Below are 24,963 nucleotides of genomic sequence, written 5' to 3' on the forward strand. Positions count from 1 at the left end.
TCCATGTGCCCTGCCTCCCATCTGTGTCAACTGCAGAGAGCATCATTTACCTTGCTCGCCAGACTGTAGGATCTTACAGAAAGAGAGGAAAATCATGGAATATAAGACCCTGGACCAACTGACCTACACTGAGGCTAAGAGGAAAATTGAGCACCTATATCCTGTGGCTATGACCTCCTCATACGCTGCAGCTATGAGAACAGTTGTCGTCTCATCAGTTCCTCGAATTCCTGTTGCCTCTCAGAACCAGGAAACTACACTTGCCTCCTTGATGGAGGGGGTCCCTTCCCTCCCTGTAGCTCCCGCACCACCTATTTCGGGATCAACAACACCCCCCCTCCCCCCCCCCCCCAACTATCGGGGATTTCAGTCCCTACTTCTGAGCCAGAGAAGCATAAGGCTTCTTCGGCTCCTCTTGCTAGGAAGCAGTCCCTTGGGTCACTCCCTTCTCAAGTTTCTGCTTGTGGGAAAGACGACACTCGCCAGTGGCTGAAGTGCCCAAAAGCAGCTGGTTGTAAGGCTTCACGCTCATTCTCAGTCCCGGAGACTGATTCAATGAAGTCCTCCCAACCAGAAACAGTGAGAGAAATCCAAAAAGAAGATCTCCAAGACCAATTGAATTGCTATGGCACCCACACCACCACTTCCTACAAGCTCTGCGTCTGAGGATGAGGTGGAGATTCTGGCGTCCGCTGAAGACCTGGATCTCGCTGGGCCCTCAGACACAATGGATATAGACTGCTCAGGCAAAAAGTCGGTGGCAGCTGCTGACCCTGAGGCATAAACTGCCTCATTGAATGTTCCACGCCTTCCCCGTCTCACAATGATGTCATCCTCCAGTGGAATTGCGGCAGTTTTTCCCACCACCTGGCTGAGCTATGGCAACTGTTAAGCTTTACATCTGCTTTCTGCATTGCCCTCCATGAAACCTTCGCAGCTATAAGGGATATCACAGTAACCGTAACGACTATAATTGAGTGTCAGGTGGAGTTCGCGTTTATGTGCGAACTCAGTCTGTAGTGAAACTGTGCCCCTTCAAGCCCCTCTTGAAGCTGTGGTTGTCAGAATAAGGACAATGCAGGAAATAACTGTCTGCAATGTTTATCTTCATCCAGATGGTGCAGTACCCCTGAATGTATTAGGTGCACTGATTGATCAACTCACTAAACCTTTCCTACTTTTGGGAGATTTTAATGCCCATAACCCCTTGTGGAGTGACACCGTGCTTACTGGCTGAGGCAGAGATGTTGAAACTTTACTGTCTCAGTTCGACCTCTGCCTCTTAGATACTGGGGCCGCCACATATTTCAGTGTGGCTCGAGGTAGTTACTCTGCCATTGATTTATCAATTTGCAGCCCAGGATTTCTCCCATCTATCCACTGGAGAGTGCATGACGACCTGTGTGGTAGTGACCACTTCCCCATCTTCCTGTCACTGCCCCAGTGTCAGGCCCATGGACACCTGCCCAGATGGGCTTTAAACAAGGCAGACTGGGAAACTTTCACCTCTGATGTCACCGTTTCTCCCCCACATGGTAACATCGATATGATGGTTGGGCAGGTGCCTACCACAATCATTTCTGTGGCAGAAAATGTGATCCCTCACTCTTCAGGGTGCCTCCGGCGAAAGACAGTATCTTGCTGGTTGCCATAAGTCGCTGAGGCAATTACAGAGCATCAGCAAGCTCTACAGCGACAAAGCAACACCCTTCCTTAGAGCATCTGATATCGTTTAAGTGGCTCTGTGCCCGTGTACACCAGCTTATAAAAGAATGGAAACAGGAGTGCTGGGAGAGGTACGTGTCAACCACCATTGGGTGCCAAACGTCACCTTCCTAAGTCTGGGCAAAGATCAAACGTCTTTTCGGGTACCAGACCCCAACAGGTGTCTCTGGCATTACCATCAATGGCGTGCTATGTACCGAAGCAAACATGATTGCCAAGCACTTTGCTGAGCATTATGCTCAAGCCTCTGCATCAGAGAACTACCCCCCAGCATTTTGCACCCTCAAACGGTGGATGGAAAGGAAAGTCCTCTAGTTCACTACATGCCACAGTGAACCCTATAACGCCCCATTTACAGAGTGGGAGCTCCTCAGCGCATTTGCACATTGCCCCGACACAGCTCCTGGGCCAGATCGAATCCACAGTCAGATGATTAAACATCTCTTGTCTGACTACAAGTGCCATCTCCTCGTCATCTTCAACTGGATCTGGTGCGATGGCGTCTTTCCATCGCACTGGCTGGAGAGAACCATTGTTCCAGTGCTCAAACCTGCTAAAAGCCCACTTGATGTGGATACCTATCGGCCCATCAGCCATTATAAGCTGGTGGAACGTATGGTGTGTCGGTGTTTCAGTTGAATCCTAGAGTCACATTGCCTACTGGCTCCATGTCAGGGTGGCTTCTTCCAGGGTCACTCTACCACTGATAATTTTGTGTCTCTTGAGACTGCCATCCGAATGGCCTTTTCCAGATGCCAACATCTTCTTGCTGTCTTTTTTGATCTGTGCAAAGCGTATGACACCACCTGGTGACATAATATCCTTGCCACAGTTTACAGGTGGGGTCTCTGAGGTGCACTCCCGATTTTTATCTAGAATTTCCTGTCACTCCATACTTTCCTTGGTGCCTTGCATAGTTCCCCCCATATCCAGGAGAATGGGGTCCCACAGGGCTCTATATTGAGTGTATCACTATTTGTAGTGGCCATTAACAGTCTAGCGGCAGCTGTAGGGCCATCCGTCTCACCCTCTGTATGCAGATGACTTCTGCATTTCGTACTGCTCCACCAGTACTGGTGTTGCTGAGCGGCACCTACAGGGAACCATCGACAAGGCGCAGTCATGGGCTCTTGCTCACGACTTCCAGTTTTCAGCTGCTAAGTCATGTGTCATGCACTTCTGTCGGCATCGTACCGTTCATCCGGAACCAGAACTTTACCTTCATGACGATCCACTCACTGTAGTGGAGATATATCAATTCTTAGGACTGGTTTTTGACGCTTGATTGACTTGGCTACCTCACCTTCATCAGCTTAAGCATAAGTGCTGGCAGCACCTCAATGCCCTCTGCTGCCTGATCAACACCAACTGGGGTGCAGATCTCTCTACTCTGCTGCAGCTCTACAAAGCCCTTGTTCAATCCTGCCTTGACAATGGGAGTCTTGTTTATGGTTTGGCGGTGCCCTCAGTGTTGCGTGTACTTGACCCAGTGCACCACTGTGGCGTTCGCCTAGCAATGGGAGCTTTTAGAACGAGTCCAGTGACCAGTGTTCTGGTGGAGGCCGGAGTCCCTCCATTGCAGATCTGACGTGGACAACTGCTCACCAGTTATGTTGCACATATTCATAGTTATCCTGAGCATCCGAATTACCATCTCCTTTTTCCACCCATGGCAGTTCATCTCCCGCATCAGCGGCCCAGGTCACGGCTAACGATTGCGGTTTGCGTGCAGTCCCTTCTCTCCGAACTGGAGTCCTTTTCTTTACCACCTCCCATCCAGGTCCATCCGCATGCACCTCCATGGTGTATACCTAGGCCACAGATTCATCTGGACCTTTTGCATGACCCTAAGGACTCAGTTACTCCTGCCTCTCTCCTCTGTCACTTCCTCTCGTTTCTTGGCAAGTTCTGGGGCTCTGAAGTGGTTTACATCGACAACTTGATCGCTGATGGTCACATTGGCTTCGCCTACATCCACAGAGGCCATTTTGAACAGCATTCCTTGCCCAACAGCTGCAGTGTATTCACTGCAGAGCTGGTGGCCATCTCTCGTGCACTTCAGTATATCCGTTCATGCCCCGGGGAATCGTTTCTTCTGTGTACTGACTCCTTAAGCAGCCTGCAAGCTATCGACCAGTGCTACCCTCACCATCCTTTGATAGCGTCCATCCAGGAGTCCATCTATGCCCTGGACCGGTGCTGTCATTCAGTGGTGTTTGTGTGGACCCCAGGACACGTCTGCATCCCAGGCAACAAACTTGCCGACAGGCTGTCCAAACAGGCTACGCGGAAACTGCTTCTAGAGATGGGAAACTCTGAACCTGACCTGCGTTCTGACTTATGCCATAGGGTTTTTCAGCTTTGGGAGACAGAATGGCATAACAGTACACACAACAAACTGTGTGTCATTAAGGAGACTACGAATGTGTGGAAGTCTTCCATGCGGACCTGTCACAGATAATCAGTTGTCCTCTGCTGGCTTCGCATTGGCATGCTTGGGCGACCCACAGTTACCTCCTGCACCGTGAAGATCCGCCTGATTGTTGGTGCGGTGTCCGGTTGACGGTGGCCCATATTCTGGTGTACTGTCTCACTTTTACTGCCCAACGGCGAAACCTTGGGTTACCGGACTCGTTGCCACTAATTTTATCTGAAAAAGCCTCATCAGCTGATTTAGTTTTACGTTTTATTCGTGAGGGTGGGTTTTGTCATTTGATGTAAGTTATAGCGCATGTCCGTTGTCCCTCTGTGTCCTCCACCCTAGTGCTTCTAGGGTGGAGGTTTTAATGTGTTGCAGAGTGTCTGGCTTCTCCTTTTTTATTCTCATGGTCAGCCAGCCATGGCAAATTGCTTTGTTATTTTAATCTCTTCATCTCATTTCTTGCGTTTCTGTGGTTTTCTTGACCCCTTTCGTCCATTTACACGTTTGTTGCCCTTCATCGTTCTTGTGATTTTTCCTTTCATTCTGTTTTGAGTTGTCAGTCTCGTCTGTTTTATTCTCACACTTGTGCCATTGTTTTATTTGGAACAAGGGACTGATGGCCTCGTAGTTTGGTCCCTTTCACCCTCTTTTAATCCAACCAACCAACCTTGTAATCAGCATGTTTGTAAATGTATTGGCCAATGTATCCAGAAAGATGCATATTATTTTGTTCTGAGTATACAGTCTAGTGGCTACAAGATATTTGAAGAGCTTTTATTTAAATCTTAGAAAGGATATTTCTATAGCTCATAGCTGACATCAGATATATCTCATGCTCTATTATTTAGTTTTGTTTTAAATAACAAGAATTACGTATGAACAGTGTTTAAACTTGTTAGTCACTGTTATTTGAAATTCCAAGTTTCATATTAGATTGCTTATTGAAATTAAAAAAGTCTTTTTCTACTGCTTTGAAAATTAAAACTTTCTTGCAAAGTCTGTAGAGTTAGCTTCGTATTTATGTGATTTATTGTTGTCAATTTGATTTCACTTCTTGCGGAATATTGCAGTTCAGTATAGCATCTTGGTCCCAAGTGGAAAATAAGTGAAGACTACACTAACTACACTACATTAATCTATGAGAGAAGTATCATAAATCAATTGGAATCATTACTGTATCACAGGTTAACTTGCAGACTTGTGGATAAAAGAAATGGCCACATGGAAAAAAGGGGAATTGGAATACAACAATCATGACAACAAATGAAATATTATTGTGTAATCCTGAGACATGATGTGCTCTATATAACCCAGAGATTCTCAAAGAGAATTAAAATATTTGATGGTATATGTCAGAAGTTGCTGGGAAGACTAGGCTATTCATGCAGTGAATGAAGAAACTTCTTTTTCACTTACTGAAACAGGCTAAGAATGAAAGTATGATTACATTTGCATTGACATATTACTAAATTATATACACATTACTTCTGCATATTTTTTTGTTATTAATGCATTTTTTCCTGTGGAAAATAATAAGATACATGCACCAACTCTGTGGGTACTGTGACTAATTCTGAGCTTTTCTTAAATTAATCATCATCCATGTTCCGTTAGTTGTCTCCTTATATGTAGAAATTGTATGGCACATAAGTGTGGGCAAAATTTGTCTTTCCATTTTAAGGGGTTTTTAATTTATTTAGTAAGTAGTTGCAGGAACAAATATTTTATTTGCAGCCTATGTACATTATATTTATTCCAATACAATTTTTAGGTTGGTGGATGTTGGCCGGAGGCTTGACAAAGCAGATCAAGATGGTATTAGGCAGATTGCCGAACATTTACAGCGATTAGGACAATTAAGCTATGCAACTGAAATGTTCAGAAAACTAGGTGATGAGAAGAGTATAGTTTTATTGTATGTAGAGGCCCAAGACTGGAAAGAAGCATTCTTGTTAGCAGAAAAGCAACCTGAATATAGAGATTTAGTCTATGTTCCATATGCACAATGGCTTGCAGAAAATGATAGATTTGCAGAGGCTCAGAAAGGTACATTTGAAATGTGTATTTTAACTTCTAAATTCACGTAGCCATAGTAACTCTTGTATCAGATATTAGCAATTGTACAAATCTCATCCATCTATTTCTTGGTCCAATATATGACTGGATATTTTATTATTTTTCAGCTTTCCATAAAGCTGGCCGCCCTGAAGAAGCTTTCCGTGTGTTACATCAGTTGATTCTAAATGCTGTTAATGAAAGCCGATTTCAAGATGCAGGATACTATCATTGGATATTGGCACACCAGTGTCTGGATATTGCTAGATCAGAGTAGTATTCCATCTTAATTAAGCAATCATCATTATCAGCTGCCAATGTTGGTGCCTTTTTTTTAAAAAAAAATTTTTTTCTTTATTTCAGTGAACATCAGAAGACCAAGATGATAGAAAGATTTCATGAACATGAAAAACATGCATCTATTTATTACGCATATGATGCAATACAGAAATATCTTGTAAGTTTTTTGATCAATAGAAGTCTAATTTTGGTGATAATTTATAATGCCTTGTAATGCAGTTCTGTGTATTTCTGTCTTGTCATAGTTAATGTGATGAGTATAATGCCAATGAGACTTGCAGACTAAACCATGCAGCTTAGTATCATCTTTGCAGGAATAGCACATGTCCTAAACATAAACATTCATTAATGAAAGTAACATATATGAAGCAACAAAAATTAAATGGGTAACTCCATTATATGTGCAATTAAAAGAGCTAATGCGAAAAAGTATAGTGTCAAAAACATGGATTGTAGAAGTGAACCTGTCAAAGCTCTGTAGAAAATGAAGCTAGTACTTCTGTGCTAGTCAGCAGCTGTGGCTATGCCAGCAAGTGAGAGTTGCATGGAGGTAAAAATCCTCCCACCACCACATACTCCAGTCTGGTCACAAACATCACATATCCCATCAAAGGCAGGGCTACCTGTGAAACCAGTCATGTGATGCATTAGTTAAGCTGCAACAACATGCTGTGTTCTACATGAGTATGATAACCAACAAGCTGTCTTGTCAGCATAAATGGCCACTGTCAAACTGTGGGCAAGAAACAGCTGGACGTTCCAGTTGCTGAGCACACTGCCCAACACAACGTTCTTAATTTTGATGACTGCTTCACAGCCTGTGCCATCTGGACCCATCCTACCAATATCAGCTTTTCTGAATTGTGCAGGTGGGGACATTCCTTGCAGTAATTCCTATGTTCCGGTAACACTCCCGACCTCAACCTTTGTTAGTCATTATCCTCTACCCAGGTATCCCCTCTCCTGTTCCCATTCCAGCACTATGTAGCTCTCTATTCCACCAACACACCCACAACCATAATCTTTTTGCTTCTCTCCTTTTTCTTGGCTGGTATTCCTCCGCCCCCCCCCCCCCTCTCCCCCGCTCACCATCTAACCTCCCGACTGCACCTACCTGCCCTACCCTCCCTTTGTTTCCTTCCTGTATGCTCCCACAAGAAGCACTTTGCCATCCCCCACCACTATCCTTCTATCCCTCACCCTTGCCGCCCCACCCTCCTCATAACCCCCACCACCCAGATTGCTTCTCCCATCATGCGCTGCTCCTCACTGTCTGGTCTCAGCAGCCAAGGACTTTGGTCATGTGTGTGTGAGTTGTGATTGCATGAGTGTGTGTGTGTATGTTGTCTAATTCCGATGGAGCTCCTTTGGCCAAAAGCTTACTTGTTTGACAGTCTTTTTGTTATGCCTGCCTGTGATTCAGTGTCTCCACTATATGGTGAGTAGTAATCTGTCCTTTTCATAATATTGTCATTGGGAAAAGCATAACTCTTAGGTCCATTTCACACTGGGACACTGGTGAAGGTCACCAGCTATGGTCACCGACAGAGATACATTCATGTGAACTGGAGTGTTCTCACACCAGGACACTACACTGCCTCACCAAGCCACTGTGACCCAGCAGTGACTCACGCTCGCCACATGTGACGGAAAAGGTCACTGTGTTTACTTCAGTCACTGCCAGATGTGCATTAGTCTTATCTGGAGTGTTCACTCTGGAACACTGATCACAGACACCGTACTGCAGATTTGCCAACTGACAGGCAGTCATTTCTGAGACAGTGATGGGAAATATTCATTGTACATTATATGTATGTACACTCTATAGCCATGAGTTTAGATTTGATTAACATTGAAGATTTTATAAGTGAAGTAGAAAGCTGTCCTGCTATTTGGGATATGAAAAGCGATGACTACAGCAACAAAGTGATGAAAACGAATGTGTGGCAAGAAATTATAACGAAGTTTGTGCCTGATTTCAGTGAGAATAGCATGGATAAGAAAAACAAAATTGGTAAGTTGTATGTTCTTTTTTCAAATTTGATACCTTATTTTTCAGACCACAAATGGCTAGCAAAATTTTGTTGCTACACCTGTACGAGTCCATTTCACTAATTAATCGGTTGGCAATTCCTGTGGTGTCGCACACCAATGATCTGAGAGTATTCACCACAGTCACCGGTGACCATCATTAGCGACCGTCACCAGTGTCACAGTGTGAAATGGGCCTTAACTGCAGTAATGAGAAATCCAAATTTTGAATTATCTGAAACTGAGGACAAAATCTTCTACTAAAATTAAAGTGCTGTGATGTTAATGCGATCGTGAAACCTATATCAATTTTGATGATGTAGTGCATTTTCCTTTTATTTTTTGCATACTTATCCACTATTTGCATATTACAATTTTGATGGATACTTGTGAATATATAAATATCTCATCAGTTTAATGTATTATCATTTCAGGACGAGCCATTTACTTCGTATATGCCAGAAGCCCTCTTCAGTATATCGAGGTATTTGATGCTTGAGACAAAAGATTTGCGACCCAAAGGAGTATCTCAGTTGTATCCTTTTCACATTGACACTATTTCTGGTATTATAAGTATGAAAGTAAGCAGCTGTATGGTGGATAAATTTCACTAGTTTAAAATTTGGTTTCTACTACGTCAAAAGTTAATGTAGCATATTTCTGCCTTAGCTTAATCATTTTGACTTAATAGAACTGAATTATAAAATGTGTCTGCTCCAAGAAACATGTCATTCAACTGGAAAATGAAAGTACATTCATGAGGTTAAGGCTTTGTATAGTTGATGGCAGTCATGTATATTAGCTATGTAATGAAAGTGTTGTCTAATGTGGAACAGTAACATATTTGGCGAGCGTAAAAATTCTGTGGATAACATCATGAAACTCATATGATTTTCATTCAGTGAACAATTTACAGTGAGTTAACCTTTTCTTTGTTATAGAACATAATATTGTTTGTAAATTTTCCTCTGTTTCCCTGAATGACTGGACAAATCTTGGGATGGTACATTCAGCGCAGCAAAAATGCAACAGATACTGTATTTTCAAAGTTGGAGAGCAGAATCTTAAACCAGTTCAGGGTATTAAATACGTCATTTTATTTCATTATTGCAAAGGAAGTGAAATTGTGATAGTCATAAAGTCCCTAATGCTTTATATCAAATGAACAAATGAAGTGCAGTTTCTTGATCATTAACAACAATAAGGCTGAAATCTAAGATTAGACCTATATTTCAAAAACTATGTTACTCATGCTGTAAGTACTACAGAAAAAAAATTGGAAAAAGATAATTATTTGGGATTCTGACAACACACGTAAGAAGATCATGTAAGAAGCTGTAAACTTATTATGCCGAATTAGAGTTCTGCTAAGTGTATCAGTATAGAGGGTAATCACATTATTGGGCATCCAAGTAGCATTCACTCAGTATCATAAATAAAACAACGTGTAAGTAAGTTCAAAAAATTAATTACAACCAGTTTATTGAAGAAAAGCAAATGACCATCAGAATTCACGTTTGTTAGTGAGTGCCTGTAGCCTGTTCTGCATGGAACTTGAGGCACTTAAATGCATGCAATCAAGTTTCCCATTATGTGTTAAAATCGAGATCTGTGAAATAAGTGCTTTTACCAAATTATCTGTTAATATAAAAAGAGAATGCCTTGTACAGTAAATAATTTTTTTTATATTCAATATGAAACAAATTTACTAGTGAGTTGGATATGATGGAATTTTAAAATGGCACATATTATTGTGTAAGTTTAAATATTGTGCCATTGATTTTTTCTGTAATAAGCTGTATGAAAAGAATGCAAAATGTATTTCAGATATATTTACCTTATAAAAAATGGAGGATGAAAACGACAAACAGAAAATAAGGACAGAGAAACTGCTCTCTCATAGATAAATGATAGGTGGCTCATAGGTACACTTAACAGTTTAAAATACCATCACATTAGCATTTAAATTTTTGCCCCTCTTAAGCACTGTCTCTCTCTCTCTCTCTCTCTCTCTCTCTCTCTCTCTCTCTCTCTCTCTCTCCCTCCCTCCCCCCCTCCCCCCCCCCTCCCTCCCTCCCCCCTGCATGTGTGTGTGTGTGTGTGTGTGTGTGTGTGTGCGTTGTTGGGTGGGGGAGGGGGGTTCAATTAGAAAAAGAGCAAATGTTCATTAGCTTATAAAGTTTTCTCAGCTGTTTTGTATGTATCACTTAAAGATAAATGGTTGTCTTCCCCCATTGTTTTCTTTGTGGATTGTATATTATCACAATATTTTTTCATAATTACTTATTAAATAATATTAATTAGGGCTGCTTCTGCCTCATTTTATGGAATATCTGCTTTTCATCTCGTATTGGTACCTTAATATTTACTTGATTACATTGCAATTTTGAAAGAAATTACTTACCTATATTGTAAATACTTCCTCCTGTTTACACAGTACATTACTACTTGTCATGCAGCTTTACAGCAAACACTGCTACTTGCAGTGAAGTTAAAAGAACTGTTCAGTCCTTGAATCTAGATATTCAGACGATTTGTACACAATTAATTTTCTTTTGAAGGCACTGGGATATCTGGTTTGTAGCTTTATGTTAGATGGAAATACTAAAATACAGCGGACATTTTATTCCTACTTTTTAGATGACAAATACTCAGTCATTGTTTTTTGGTGTAATGAAGACAGCCTGTTATATGAGGCATAGCGGGTGTAGCAGAGGGCTGTTGCTCCAAATAATGTAGCGCAAGGCCAATGTCTTCTGCTGTGTCACTGTGTGGCACCAGGTCTCCTTTGTCGCCTCCAGGCTCAAGTGTTTTTCCCGAAGATATTGCACAGGACTGTTCGAGCTTCACCCGGTTCTTCTCCCAATCACAAATGGTTGCTTTACCAACACCCAGTTCTGTTGCCAGTGTAGATACATTCTCACCGTTGTCTATCCACTTCAAAGCATTCAGTTTTTCACGGAGAGTTAATGTTGTATGTCTCCATTTACTCATGATGAAAATACGTACATCACTACACCTGAAGGAATGCAATACAACTGTTATGCATGTCAACAATCGATAACTAACATAACCAAGAACTTTGCGAGCCAACTGGCAGTGCTCTGACGTCAGACACTACAAAGGACTCAACAATGCACAACAAAAAGGGCAGGGAGTGAGAGTGAGCCATTGTTCTCACACTTCTTCCCGTTTGTTACCATGGTGTACCTACTTATCTGCTTGGTATACTTCATTCTAGAAACTTGTCACCGTAATTCCGGCTAATCCGAACAAATCGGTAATCCGAACAAGGTCCGGTCCCAGTTAGTTCGGATTAACAGGACTCTCCTGTAATTCCACGGTGAACCATACACAGGCAAACTTAATATAAAAATTATTTTTGTGTTTTGTGTTGTGATTATGTACATTGCAGTATATTTGTAACTGATTTGCGATGTCAGCAACAGAATCCATAATGGAGTAAATACACTACTGGCCATTAAAATTGCTACACCACGAAGATGATGTGCTACAGACACGAAATTTAACCGACAGGAAGAAGATGCTGTGATATGCGAATGATTAGCTTTTCAGAGCATTCACACATGGTTGGCACCAGTGGCGACACCTACAACATGCTGACGTGAGGAAAGTTTCAAACCGATTTCTCATACACAAACAGCGGTTGACCGGTGTTGCCTGGTGAAACGTTGTTGTGATGCCTCAAGTAAGAAGGAGAAATGCGTACCATCATGTTTCCGACTGTAATAAAGGTCAGATTGTTGCCTATCGCGATTGTGGTTTATCATATCCTGACATTGCTGCTCACTTTGGTCGAGATCCAATGACTGTTAGCAGAATATGGAATCAGTGGGTTCAGGAGGGTAATACGGAACGCCGTGCTGGATCCCAATGGCCTTGTATCACCACCAATTGAGAATTCAGGCATCTTATCCACATGGCTGTAACAGATCATGCAGCCACGTCCTGATCCCTGAGTCAACAGATGGGGACGTTTGCAAGACAACAACCATCTGCACGAACAGTTCAACGACGTTTGCAGCAGCATGGACTATCAGCTGCATCACAGACAGGAGTGCCTGTGATGGTGTACTCAACGACGAACCTGGGTGCACGAATGGCAAAACGTCATTTTTTCGGATGAATCCAGGTTCTGTTTACAGCATCATGATGGTCGCATCTGTGTCTGGCGACATAGCGGTGAATGCACATTGGAAGCGTGTATTTGTCATCGCCATACTGGCGTACCAACTGGTGTGATGGTATGGGGTGCCATTGGTTACACGTCTCGGTCACCTCTTGTTCACATTGACAGCACTTTGAACATTTCAGATGTGTTACGACCCGTGGCTCTACCCTTCATTCGATCCCTCCGAAACCCTACATTTCAGCAGGAAAATGCACGACCGCATGTTGCAGGTCCTGTACGAGGCTTTCTGGATACAGAAAATGTTGACTGCTGCCATGGCCAGCACATTCTCCAGATCTCTCACCAATTGAAAACGTCTTGTCAATGATGGCCGAGCAACTGGCTCATCACAATACGCCAGTCACTACTCTTGATGAACTGTGGTATTGTGTTGAAGCTGCATGGGCGCAGTTGTACCTTTACACGCCACCCAAGCTCTGCTTGACTCAATGCCCAGGCGTATCAAGGCCGTTATTATGGCCAGAGGTGGTTGTTCTGGGTACTGATTTCTCAGGATCTATGCACTCAAATTGTGTGAAAATGTAATCACATGTCAGTTCTAGTATAATATATTTGTCCAATGAATACCCATTTATCATCTGCATTTCTTCTTGGTGTAGCAATTTTAATGGCCAGTAGTATATATTGAGAAGTGAGTTTAATTATTCCAAGATACTTAAAAAGGCTTTTGTAAACTTTGCAGTTATCTATTGTACACAACATTCATACTGTTCTCTCCTTGTGAATGAATACTTTATTTACTTCAGGTGCACTGCCCTACAAGATAACTCCATAAGACAACGGGAGTGAAAATCTACAAAATAAACCTTATCATTTATATTGCTTTCACTATAAGCACTTGTGTTTCACTAACCAGTGAACAAGTGACAAGTTAAGTGTGGCTTCTCCCCACCGAAACTTTTTCGTAGGTCATCACAATGTGAAATACTTGTAGATGCAAAACATGCTAAACTGAGCTTCCTGATTAGTGTTTGTTTGTGTTGATTCCCTTTTAACTTATTATGCTGTTGAATTCATAGGAATTTTATGTGTAGTATTTAATTTAGTCTGTGAACATTAATACTTACATTTGGTAATAGCAGGTCATTTTTTTTTCTATTTTAGAAATCGTATAATGCAAGTCCTTTTGAGATTAAAGCTTTAACTTTTTGCCATGAGTCAATTGAATGCATGACATCATGTCATAAAACTAGAGAGAACAAGAACCTGTCTTTCATGCATGTTATACCTCACGAGGGATTGCTAGAGGAAAGTCATTATTTTCGTCTTTCTTTGAAGAAAGAATACACTCTTCCTCACTATAGATGATTGGCTATTGGTCACCTGAGAAACATTATATGAAATTACTTTAAGGGGAACAATATATGAAGTTACTTTAAGGTGGTGCACCACCTGAGTCTCTAAAGTCTTTCTATTTCTGTAGCTGCTGTTAATATATGCTAAGAATCCTTGATTGTATGTATGTACATATGTGATCTAACTCAGTGTCAAATGATACTTAAGATCTGTTAAGTGTATATTATGGTCAGAAGATTTTTAATTTTGCTTGTATTTAATGTGTGATGACAATTATTAATGGCTTAAAACAAGCACTAAATGGAAGAAAATATAACCACAGCATATTGTTTGGCATAAATATGTTCAGCCACCTCAAAACAAGAATTTATTGCACTTTCAAAATGTTTTGTTTTTGTTGTTCTTGTTGTTATTTTTATCTGGTTTGAAGTAGCTCTCCAGTCTAGTCTAACCTATGATAGACTCTTCATCTTCCCATGACTATTGAAGCTTACATCCATTTGAATCTGCTTTCTGTAGGTAAGTGATTGTCTCCTTCTACAGTCTTTACCCCCTGCACTTCCTTCTCTTACCAGTTTGATTCCATACCTGTTCATTAGTTATCCAGTCTGTTCACCCAGTCTTTTATATTATTCTATGGTACCACATTTGAAAACATGCTATTTTCTTGTCTTGAACTGTTAATGATCCATTTTTCTCTTCTATACAAGGACACTCTTCAGATGAATACTGTCAAAAAAGACTCCTTAAAACTTAAATTTGTATTCAGTGTTAGCACGTTACTCTTTTTCAGAAATGCTTTTCTTGCTGTTGACAGTCTGCATTTTATATCCTCTCTATTTCACTCATCATCAGTTATTTTCGTGCTTAGATAGCAAAACACATATGCTACTCTTAGTGTCTCATTTCCTAATGTAGTTTACTCAACATAACTTGATTTAAGTTGGCCACTTTCTGTTACCCTTGTTTTAGTTTTGTTGATGTCATTTTAAAATCTATTTTCCAAGACACTATCTATTCTATTCAACTGCCTTTCCAATTCCCTTGCCATCTCTAAAAGAACTACAATGTTATCAACAAACTACAACAAGTTAATTTCATCTCCCTGCACTTTAATTGCTTTCCAGGTTTGTCCTTGGTAACTTTCACAATTTGCTCAGGGCACAGACTGAATATAACCTACAATCCTGTCTCAAACTCTCTTTACTAATGCTTATGTTTCATGTCTGGTTTCTCTGCAAGTGGTAAATAATCTTTCACTTCCTGTACTTTGTCCCTGCTACCTTCATAATTTCAAAGAGTGTATTCCAGTTAACATTTTCAGAAGCTTTCTCTATAACCTATAAATGCTGTAAACACAGACGCGCCTTTCTTCAGCTTATCTTGTAATACAAGTCAAAGGATCAGTATTGAATCCCAAGTTCCTGCATTTCGTGGAACATGGGATGATTTTCCTTGATTTTGGCTTTACCTGTTTTTCCAGTTTTCTTTAAATATTTTGTGTCTGTATTGTGCAACTATGACTTATTTAACTGTTTCAGCAATATTCACACCCATTAGCACCTTCCATTTTTGTAATTGTAATTATCTCATTATTCGTGAAGTCTGAGGTTGTTTCGCCTATCTTATATATCATACACGTTAAATGGAATAATTTTGTTATGGCTGGCTCTCCCAAAGATCTCAATAATTCTGAGGAAGTTTCGCCTACCCCAGAAGTCTTTTATTGACTTAGTAGGCTCTTTCATATTCTTCTTGCAGTATCATGTCTTCCATCTCCCCTCTCTGTTTGTTTTTCTTACATAGTCATTGTATATGTTCTTTCCATCTTTCAGCTCTCCTTCTTTGTTTTATGCTGGCTTGCCATCTGAGCTCTTAATATTGATACAGGGGCTTCTCTCTCTCTCTCTCTCTCTCTCTCTTTCTCTCTCTCTCTCTCTCTGTTTTCAAATATCTGTTTAATTTTTTTGTAGGTGGCACCTGTCTTTTTCATAGTCATTCATAGATCTACAGCTTCACATTTCATCACTGACCATATGTGCTTTGCCTTTTTACACTCCCTGTCAATCTAATTTTTTAAGACTTATGTATTCTCTTTTGCCCACCTGTTCCCTTTGCCCACCTGTTAATATTGTCTCCCTCTGTCATTTAAATTCATTATCTCAGCAACAGGTTGTTACTCAACCACATAGAAGGAGTGTTGAGTCACACATGTACAATGAAAAAGGCTGCTCAAGTATTTAAGCTTTTGGACAAAATCCTCTTACTGAAATAGAAACTGCACAACACACGTCTCTGGACATTGGAGTGTTGTTATTCCATCCTAGACTTTCCATTGTTTAAATTCATTGTCTTTTTTTCCCAGATACAGTGCAAGTAACATAGACCGCATTGCTTAGCGATTTGCTCTAAGTTGGACACAATGGTAGTGCACTCTTCTAACATAGTAAAAGCATACTTATTTTTGTTGTTAATATAATAGTTTCCTTAACAATAGAACAGTGCTATATTGTACACACTTGAAAAGCAAGCCCAGCAGCTTGAGGCATACAAGTTAGCACGGCAAGTACTGGAAAAAATCCAACAGCTTCGAATACCACATAGATTCCAGGTAATAGCTTGTAGCTAACACGAAAAATTGCTATCATATTGCAGTAGAAGAATTGGAAATAATTAATTTTTATTTTGCGTTTCAAAGTTCTGTATCTGTTGACACATGGGAGCCTGGAGAAGCCTTTAGTAACTCAGGGAGACATCCATAGTTAATTTAAAATTCATCAAAACTGCCCGATATTACTATAATCATTTTGGCTCTTGTTGTTGTTCTTCTTCAGGTTTTATCACACCTGTCATAGGTCCTTCTGATATTTCCCAGTTATGAAGTTTATTAGCTTACATAATATGTGAAATAATTGCAGATTGGCATTGCACTTAGTAATGAAGTACCTCCTAATTTCAGAATTAATAATTTTACTATACAATAAAAGTTCAGTCTTTATATTCCATTGGCATTACGTTCAAATTGTGTTTCCATAATTTTATTAAAAGAATACTTTGGTTGACAGAACAAAAAAAAAAATTACAAGGCTGACCAGTAATTGTCTTCAGGTGAAAGAACTACCAATATATACTTCTAAATGTCGGGGAAAAAGCATATAGATTTCAGAACTACTAATTCTGTCCGAAGGGAAGAAAGAGTGCTAGATTGTGGAAGATTGGGAAGGAGGTGCAGGTGACCTGCTGTGTCACACAAACTTTAATCACATGTTATCTCACTGTTTATGCAGAAGTAATAAGATCTTGTTTCATCCCCCTTGAAGTGTAATGCAAGTCTGACTTTGAATTGCCTGTGTAATTGTAAATATAATTTACAGTGTTCAAATCATTTGTTTTGTTCAGCAGGAGACATATCAAATTAAAAAAGAATCATAAGTGTCTTGTTGTAGAAAAAATGTAATAGATGAAAAAACTACAAAAGAATGAAGTGATTAGCATCAGTTTATAGTTTTTAAGTTGTTATACAGCAGCAAATTAAAAATACAACAGAATGAAATGATGTAATTTTGTTTTTTAACACTGAAAAGTTTTAAAAACATGTTGTGAGATTATTGCAGTACAACTACTGCAATATCATAGTTAAATGCACAGATAAATGTTGGTGTTGTTCTTCTTCTTTATCTTTTTCTTTTTCCTCTCTCCATAAGCTCCAATGTGGGATAGTAGCACTTATCGACTAAAAGGTTGTACAACCATTGTGTCAGTGCTGAGCTCCAAGTTAAATGTATTTTCACGTCATAACCATAGTCACAAGTCCAAATCCAAATATAGTGTAATTAGTGAAGTACAACACATGTTTATTGTGGACACCAACATACGGGTAAAACAGTACTGCCTCCCCCCCCCCCCCCCCCCGCTCCCCCCTCCCCAGATGGAGAGTGCTGCTGTTTATACAAACATAGATATTCCAGAATAGGCAAGCGTGAAATTTCAAGAACCTTCCACAAATGGTAAATACTAAAACAAATATTTTTGGTGATTGGGTTTGAATTTGTGATCTGCTGCATGCGACATGCGAGACAGCGATGCTAAACGCTACTCCATCTACATGCAGCATAGCTCACAGCATTGCTCCCTCTTCTGCTGAAACAGTGACCTGTTGTTTCAGAAATTCTCATTGTTACCAACTACAGCATCCTGGCTCCAGATCTTGTCAGTGGTCCTTCATACAGCAGCACTAGAGTATCCTTTCAGTCATATTGTCACATCTCTTCACTATGATGAGCACTGAAGCTAGCCCCTCTTGTCAAAACTTTGTGTTCATGAAGTGGGCCTTCAGTTTCCTTGAATGAGAAGACTCCACATTGATCAATAGCTCTGGACTATACTGGTTTTCATATGGAAGAATGGACAACATCCCTGCTCTTTTGTCTTCTTGATGAAGGTCACAATCCTCAGTGTTGTATATGACAGCTGGCAAGAGACAAAGGATACAATGCAACCCAAAGTGGCACTTTAGTAACATTTCTCATTCTCTGACTTTCAACAAAGGTGTAAAAACCCTTACCAAGTGTTTCAGGCTGTATTTCACTGGCTAGTGCTTGGCATTACAACACTTGCTGTCATTTTCCTGGGCATCCAGGGACCGTATGCAAGCCAGTTGTATTGCTTCTTTAGTCCCGTTAATGAGGTGTTTCATTGTCATCCTGAATATTATCTGGTTGTAAGAGAAACAGTGTATCCATTATTTCAGCCTCACAATTGTGGAACAGAAAGAACAGTGTGAATCCTTTAGTGTCTTGCTTCTCTGTGTTAAATGTGACTGGCAGACATTATTGTATACCAGTCCCAGTCTTTCCATTCGACGTCGGTGTATATCGAGAGCATATCTGGCAACATCTTAATAAAGTGTTCTGTGAGGCCATTGTTCTGTGGGTGGTAGGCAGTTGTCACCCTGTGGGTCTTGTCGCAACATGAAATAACCTCTGATACTAGTCTCAACTGGGAAACTTTTTCACAATCCAAGATGCTCCATGCTTCAGAATGATGATTTTACAAGAAACCTTGTATTTTCTGGAGCTTTGGTAGCTGGCACACCTTTGATGACTGTGGAGTGACTATTATCCATCAGTCATTTGTTGATTTCTGGAACCTTCCAAAGAGGTCAACTCCAATCTGGTGGAATGGTGCTGTTGCAGATGGAATTAATATCATATGCCCCAAGGTAATTCTGGCATGTGCTTCTGTTGCTGGTAGTCTTGGCAGTGTCTAATGGATCAATAGAGACATGATTAGTGATATTTGTTTGTGATTCTGTCTAGAATTTTCATGAATCCCTAGTGACCAGATGTTGTAGCGTCGGGGAAATACTGTAGGATAGCTGGCTGTAGATGATCTGGAATGATGAGCAACCATTTCTATTCCATTGGATCATAACCCCTCTTACACAGTGTTCCACTTATTGAATGGAATACTCCTTTCATCAGATCCTCTTTCCTCAAGGATTTTATTGTTTTCAGCACTGCTTGGTCAGCAGCATTGTCATTTAATGCAGTGACAACTGAGATTTCATCCACATTGCTGTGTTTTACCAAAGAATTCCTTGAAAGGCAGTTGTCATCCTTGTGTTTACATCTGCTTTTGTATATCACTATGATGTTGCACTCTGTGCCTATCTCGTTTATCAATCCTATGGATCCTTCAGACTAGGTAGGCAGCATAGGGATTGGTAGTCCATCACAGGTGTGAATGATTTGCCTAATAAATATAGTTGGAACTTGTTGATGGCCCAGACAACTGAAAGGCAGTCTTTCTCAGTTGTAGAGTACTTCATATTAGACTTGAAGAGTACTCTGGAACCATAAGCTGTCAGCTTTTCAGCACCTTCCTAAATTTGCATTACAGCAGCACTTATCCAATAAGTGCTAGTGTTGATGTGAAGTTCTGTGTTGGCATTCTCATTATACAAAGCTGGAACTCCTGAAGGACAAGGGAAGCTCTTTCTTGCACCTCATTCTATGAAAGCTTGGCATCTTCCTGCAGTAGTTCCTGCAAGCAACATTCTTGGTACACAAGTCCTGTACGAATCATCAGTAATACAAGCACATTTGAGAAAAGTTCTCACCGTGTACCAAGGAGTTGGAAAATTTGTGACTGTTCTTATTTTCTCTGGTTCTGGATGGACTCCATCGCCATTAATTAAGCGCCCCAAGGTTTTTATTTCTTGGCTAACGGAAAGATACATTTTTGTATTCAGGTGGAGTCCTGCAGTTAGAACACATTTCAATACAATTGTCATGCTTAGACATTCTTCAGTTGTTTTCAAAAAATAACAATGCCATAGATACATCACCCATTTAAGGTTTCGGAGCACATTGTACACCATATGCAAGAAGGTGGCTGGAGTGCTACATGGTCAAACAGCATAATCTTGAACTCATAGAGGTTGTTGGGTGTTAAAAAGGCAGCCCTTTCCTGGTCAGCCTCACCAGCTTTGATTTGCCAGAAGCCTATCTGCATGTCCACCATTGAGAAATACCTTGCTTCTTCGAAGCAGTCTTGGGTGCCTTCAGTGTCCACAACAGGTAGACAGCTTTTTTCGTAAGTGTGTTCAGTCATCAGTAGCCAATGCAGAAACATCATGTGCCATCTCTCTTCACAAGGGCCACAGGAGAGGACCAAGAACACACTGAAGGTTCAGTGATGCTGCCTTGCAGCACTTCACTTCCTCCCGAATTACATGTTCAACCTGCGACTCCCTACATGAATGTTGTCTAACTGATGGATAATCCCAAGTTTGGTATGGTCAGTGCGTACGCGCCCCAGGACAACCAGGAAATCTAGAAAAAAACCTGGAAATTTTTTCATCCGGGAGAAAACTGGGAAAAATCCGGGAATTTTTTAGAATTTCAGGGATTTTTCATTGTCTTACTTTTGAGTTAAATTTTTATAATTTGGTAATAACTGATACTCTAACAAAGACTTTTACTTTAGTCCACTACTGTAGAATAATACTGCGGCAATAAAACATAAACGAGAAAGAAACACCAATGTAAAACTTACAACAAAACACAGTGCGCACGAAAGTGTTTGCCAACAGCAAAGTGTGTCAAAGGCTTCAGGACGAAGACTGTGCAGTACTTCATAACAACTGTTTTTGATGAGCTTGACATCACAAAAATTTACATTTCTAACAGGTTGCTGGAAAATATTCCAAATGATGGCTTGAGAAGCGCTACTTTCAAAGTAAATTTCCTTTTACACAAGATGAATTATATGACATGTGAGAATGTGTGATGAATTTATTAAATCACAGACTGATTGACTCTCATTCAAAACTTAACACTTTGAGGACCAGCCACTTAGAGAATTTTGTGGCCAAAAGACAAGAAATTTATGTCATCATTTAAAATTTTACTGGCATGTTTGTGTTTGATATATCTTAAGGGGTAACACCCACAAAGAAAAAAAGAAAAAACACAATATTATATGTGAAAGCTTAGCTTTTCTTGTATCTATACTGCATGTATATTATTTTAAACCATAAGCTTTTCCTGTTTGTGTATCCACTCTGCTTAACAGTGATGTAGCTGTTGGCTGACTACATAACTGTCCTATGTTCTGAATATCTGCTTGTATTTGCTGTTGAGGTAACATGACGTGAGCTATGACTGGCTGACAAAACCACGTTGCAATCTGGACTTAAGTGCTTCAGAAATTAACATGCTATGTTTGGTGGAATTCATATTTACTCTTCCATAATTACGAAAATATGCAGCAAACATGTTGCTGCACATCAAAGATCTTTGCAAAATGTGCTATTTTTTGCTGGGTTTCGTTTCCTAAAGTGCTGGGAAGTGGTATGTAAAAGCTTTACCACTCAAGAAATTGGTAAGTTTTACAGATCTGATGGATATTTTCATTCAGCAAAGTGTGAATTATTACAAGGGAAAAAGTGTATTTTTATCCAGGAAAAGTCTGGATTTTTTTTCTTTGTCTGCATATACACTCTGTATGGTGTTTTATGATTACCAGGGGCTGCTCGGAGTGTCCTGAAAATGTCTTAAAATTAAACCAAAAAGGCAGACACTAACAGACATTGTTCCTCAGTCAGGTCAGATCATATTGGTAGTTCGATAACATTTTCCTTCACTGTGTTGTCTGTAGTAGTAGCTGAGCGTAATTCTTCATCAATGGCACTGAGCTACCCATACTAGACTGGTGTGGCTGTTCCTATGCACATAGATTTAGGAATGAGTTGTGGCTGCTCGTGACGGTGATTCTGCTTGACCACTTGCTGTGCTTATGGTTGTTGCTGGTATGTAGATATACTTTGTAAGCCTGATAGCTTTTTGCAATTGACAAAAGCTTCACAGTTTAACTTAGCATCTAGACTGATGACTGGAACTCATCTTGATGATGGTGGGAAACAATGTCTTCAACAGCAATAAACTGCTCAGAGAAATCATTGTTATGCATGCTTGTTTGAATATGTTTGTCTCTCTGGAGCTCTGATCTCCCACTGGCTATGACTACTTGTGAAGCTTGCAAGAAGTCCTTTCTGACCTTAGGACTACATTCTGTTAAAATGACATATTCAAATTACTGTCTTCTGTCATTGATGGTTATTCTTGCACCACTAGTTCCCAGAGAAATAAGGCCCTGTGTTAACTGGTGTCTCAACCAGTTGTCCGTCAGTTACAATGTCAGTGAGATTTCTTGACATCTTAGTAACTGTTGTCCATGAAGGAGTTACATCTGTTGGGGGTATCATCCCCATAGATTCTTCTCGCTCAGTTTTCCTGAGTTCAGCAGCCAGGCAAGTGAATGGTGCTTCTGTACAGTGACGTAGAACAGCTACAACATGTTGGAACGTGACCCTCTCCAGGATACAGCAATGGGTTGCATCCCTCAGATCGACTATAATCATCTGCAGTTGACTGGCGTGAATAAGACTGTTGTGATGGTTGACATCTTGCAGCGTAATAGTCTTCGAAGACTCATTTTCTTACTTGCAGTAGTGTCTATGTCCAGGATGTCCACAGTGTTCTCTGTTCTCCAAATGACTGTTGTTCTGTGGGATATTATACTTTGCAGTTGAGTTGGTTGTACCTACATTAGTTAGATGCTGGATTGCCATTTGATGGCTGTGGCATGAGTTCAAGTCTGTCAAGTCCATTTTTCCTGGCACATTCGACTTATGTCAGAGATTTATGCTAAAGATTGATACATCATTTCCTAACATTCTATATTACCACGTGACATATGGGGTTAACATTCATGGCTGCTATAACTTATGTACTCGGTCTGACATTTCAAGCTGCCATAAACTGCTGTATCTCTTCTCTTACTTACCTGTTTTATGAGAGAGGCAGGTCATGATAGGCTTACACAACTGCCATAGGTACCACATTTAGGAGTTAGTTACATTTCTTTCACCCAAATCTTTTTGTGTTGCATTTCCTCAATACTCTGGCACCACTTGATGAATTCCTCTGTTGTTTTGAAATCCTTTACCAGAAGAGGTTGATACACATTCTTCTGTTACTCTTTACATCAAGTGTGTATGTTTGTCTGCTTCCATAATATTCATATTCATAATTTGGCATGGGCAACGGGTGCACTTTGCTTCGTGGTGCCAATTGAGGAGCTACTTGACTGAATAGTAGCGGCTCCAGTCAAAGAAAACCATCATAAAGACCGGGAGAGCGGTGTGCTGACCACATACCCCTCCTATCCGTATCCTTAGCCAAGGATGACACAGCGGTCGGATGGTCCCAATGGGCCACTTGTGGCCTGAAGACGGGGTGCTTTTAATGTGGCATAGGGCCAAAACTTCTGTATGTAAAACTGTACACAAGGGTTGGCTGAAAAGTAATGCCTCCACCTTTTATGCACTCCTGCGCAGATGGTCGGTAAATGCGATTTAAGCAACCTGCGGTCGTTGAATTCTTGACAGGAGAAGGTTGTCGCCCCAAAGGATATTCATCGGAGAATGAAAGTAGTTTATGGTGATTGTGTTGTGAGTACTGTGCATCTTCGTTCTTGTAACACGAGAGGAGTTCCTGGAAAATTTCAAGTCTGTGCACTTTCATTTCAGGAGTCAGCCTCAGGGGTACCCATTGTGCACAGATCTTCTAATAGCCAAGCAAATCAATAATGTGACCCACACATTCTTGTGAAAAGCCGATTGTGCTTGGAATTTCTCTCCGAGTGATACGATGATCGTCCTGAATCAATCTGTCAACATTTTGCTTGTGAAACTCAGTGGTTGCTGTCCAACTCTTTGTTTGTCACGCAGATCAGATGTTCCCGCCTCAACATCTTTAAACTTATTCACCCAGCAACGCACAATACTCACATCAGTACAATCACCATAAACTACTTTCATTGTCTGATGAATCTCCTTTGGGGTGACACCTTCTCCTGTCAAAAATTCAATGACTGTGCATTGCTTTAATCGCATTGATTGTGCAGGGTTCCATACTTTACACTGTAACAACACAACCATTCAATGCTAAGGCTTCCTGCCAACTGGAGCTGTAGAGAAGAGACTATGGAACAACCCAGTATGAGGGGCGTTTTAAAAGTCTGTGCAAAAATAATAACTGCTTAAGTGTATGGGGTAAACCTTTTTTATTTTTCATCCTAGTCTCCTTTTAGACTTATACGATTCGTCCAACGCTGTTCTAATTTTTTGATCCCTTCCAAATAATAGGAATTGTCCACGTCTGCAAAATAGCTATTAGTTGCTGCAATCACCTCCTCGTTTAAATAAAATATTTGTCCCGCCAGCCATTTCTTCAAATTGGAGAACAAATAGTAGTTCAAGGGAGCCAAGTCTGGAGAATAGGGGGGATGTGAAACGAGTTGGAATACTATTTCCATTAATTTTGTGACCACAACTGGTGAGGTGTGTGCTGGT

At 40.6% G+C, this 24,963-nt stretch overlaps 1 protein-coding gene across 2 annotated transcripts in view; it reads left to right on the forward strand.

The window, feature by feature from the left end:
• LOC126177684 (intraflagellar transport protein 122 homolog) overlaps positions 1–24,963 on the forward strand; it is a 254,831-nt gene that overhangs the window by 161,510 nt on the left and 68,358 nt on the right. For both annotated transcript variants that reach the window (XM_049924474.1, XM_049924475.1), the window contains exons 16-20: positions 5,919–6,193; positions 6,331–6,475; positions 6,566–6,659; positions 8,968–9,068; positions 16,545–16,653. In XM_049924474.1, the coding sequence (XP_049780431.1) occupies positions 5,919–6,193; positions 6,331–6,475; positions 6,566–6,659; positions 8,968–9,068; positions 16,545–16,653 (724 nt within the window). The remainder of the gene's footprint in view (positions 1–5,918; positions 6,194–6,330; positions 6,476–6,565; positions 6,660–8,967; positions 9,069–16,544; positions 16,654–24,963) is intronic.

This window comes from Schistocerca cancellata, chromosome 1, assembly GCF_023864275.1.
Source record: "Schistocerca cancellata isolate TAMUIC-IGC-003103 chromosome 1, iqSchCanc2.1, whole genome shotgun sequence".
NCBI classification, from domain to species: domain Eukaryota; kingdom Metazoa; phylum Arthropoda; class Insecta; order Orthoptera; family Acrididae; genus Schistocerca; species Schistocerca cancellata.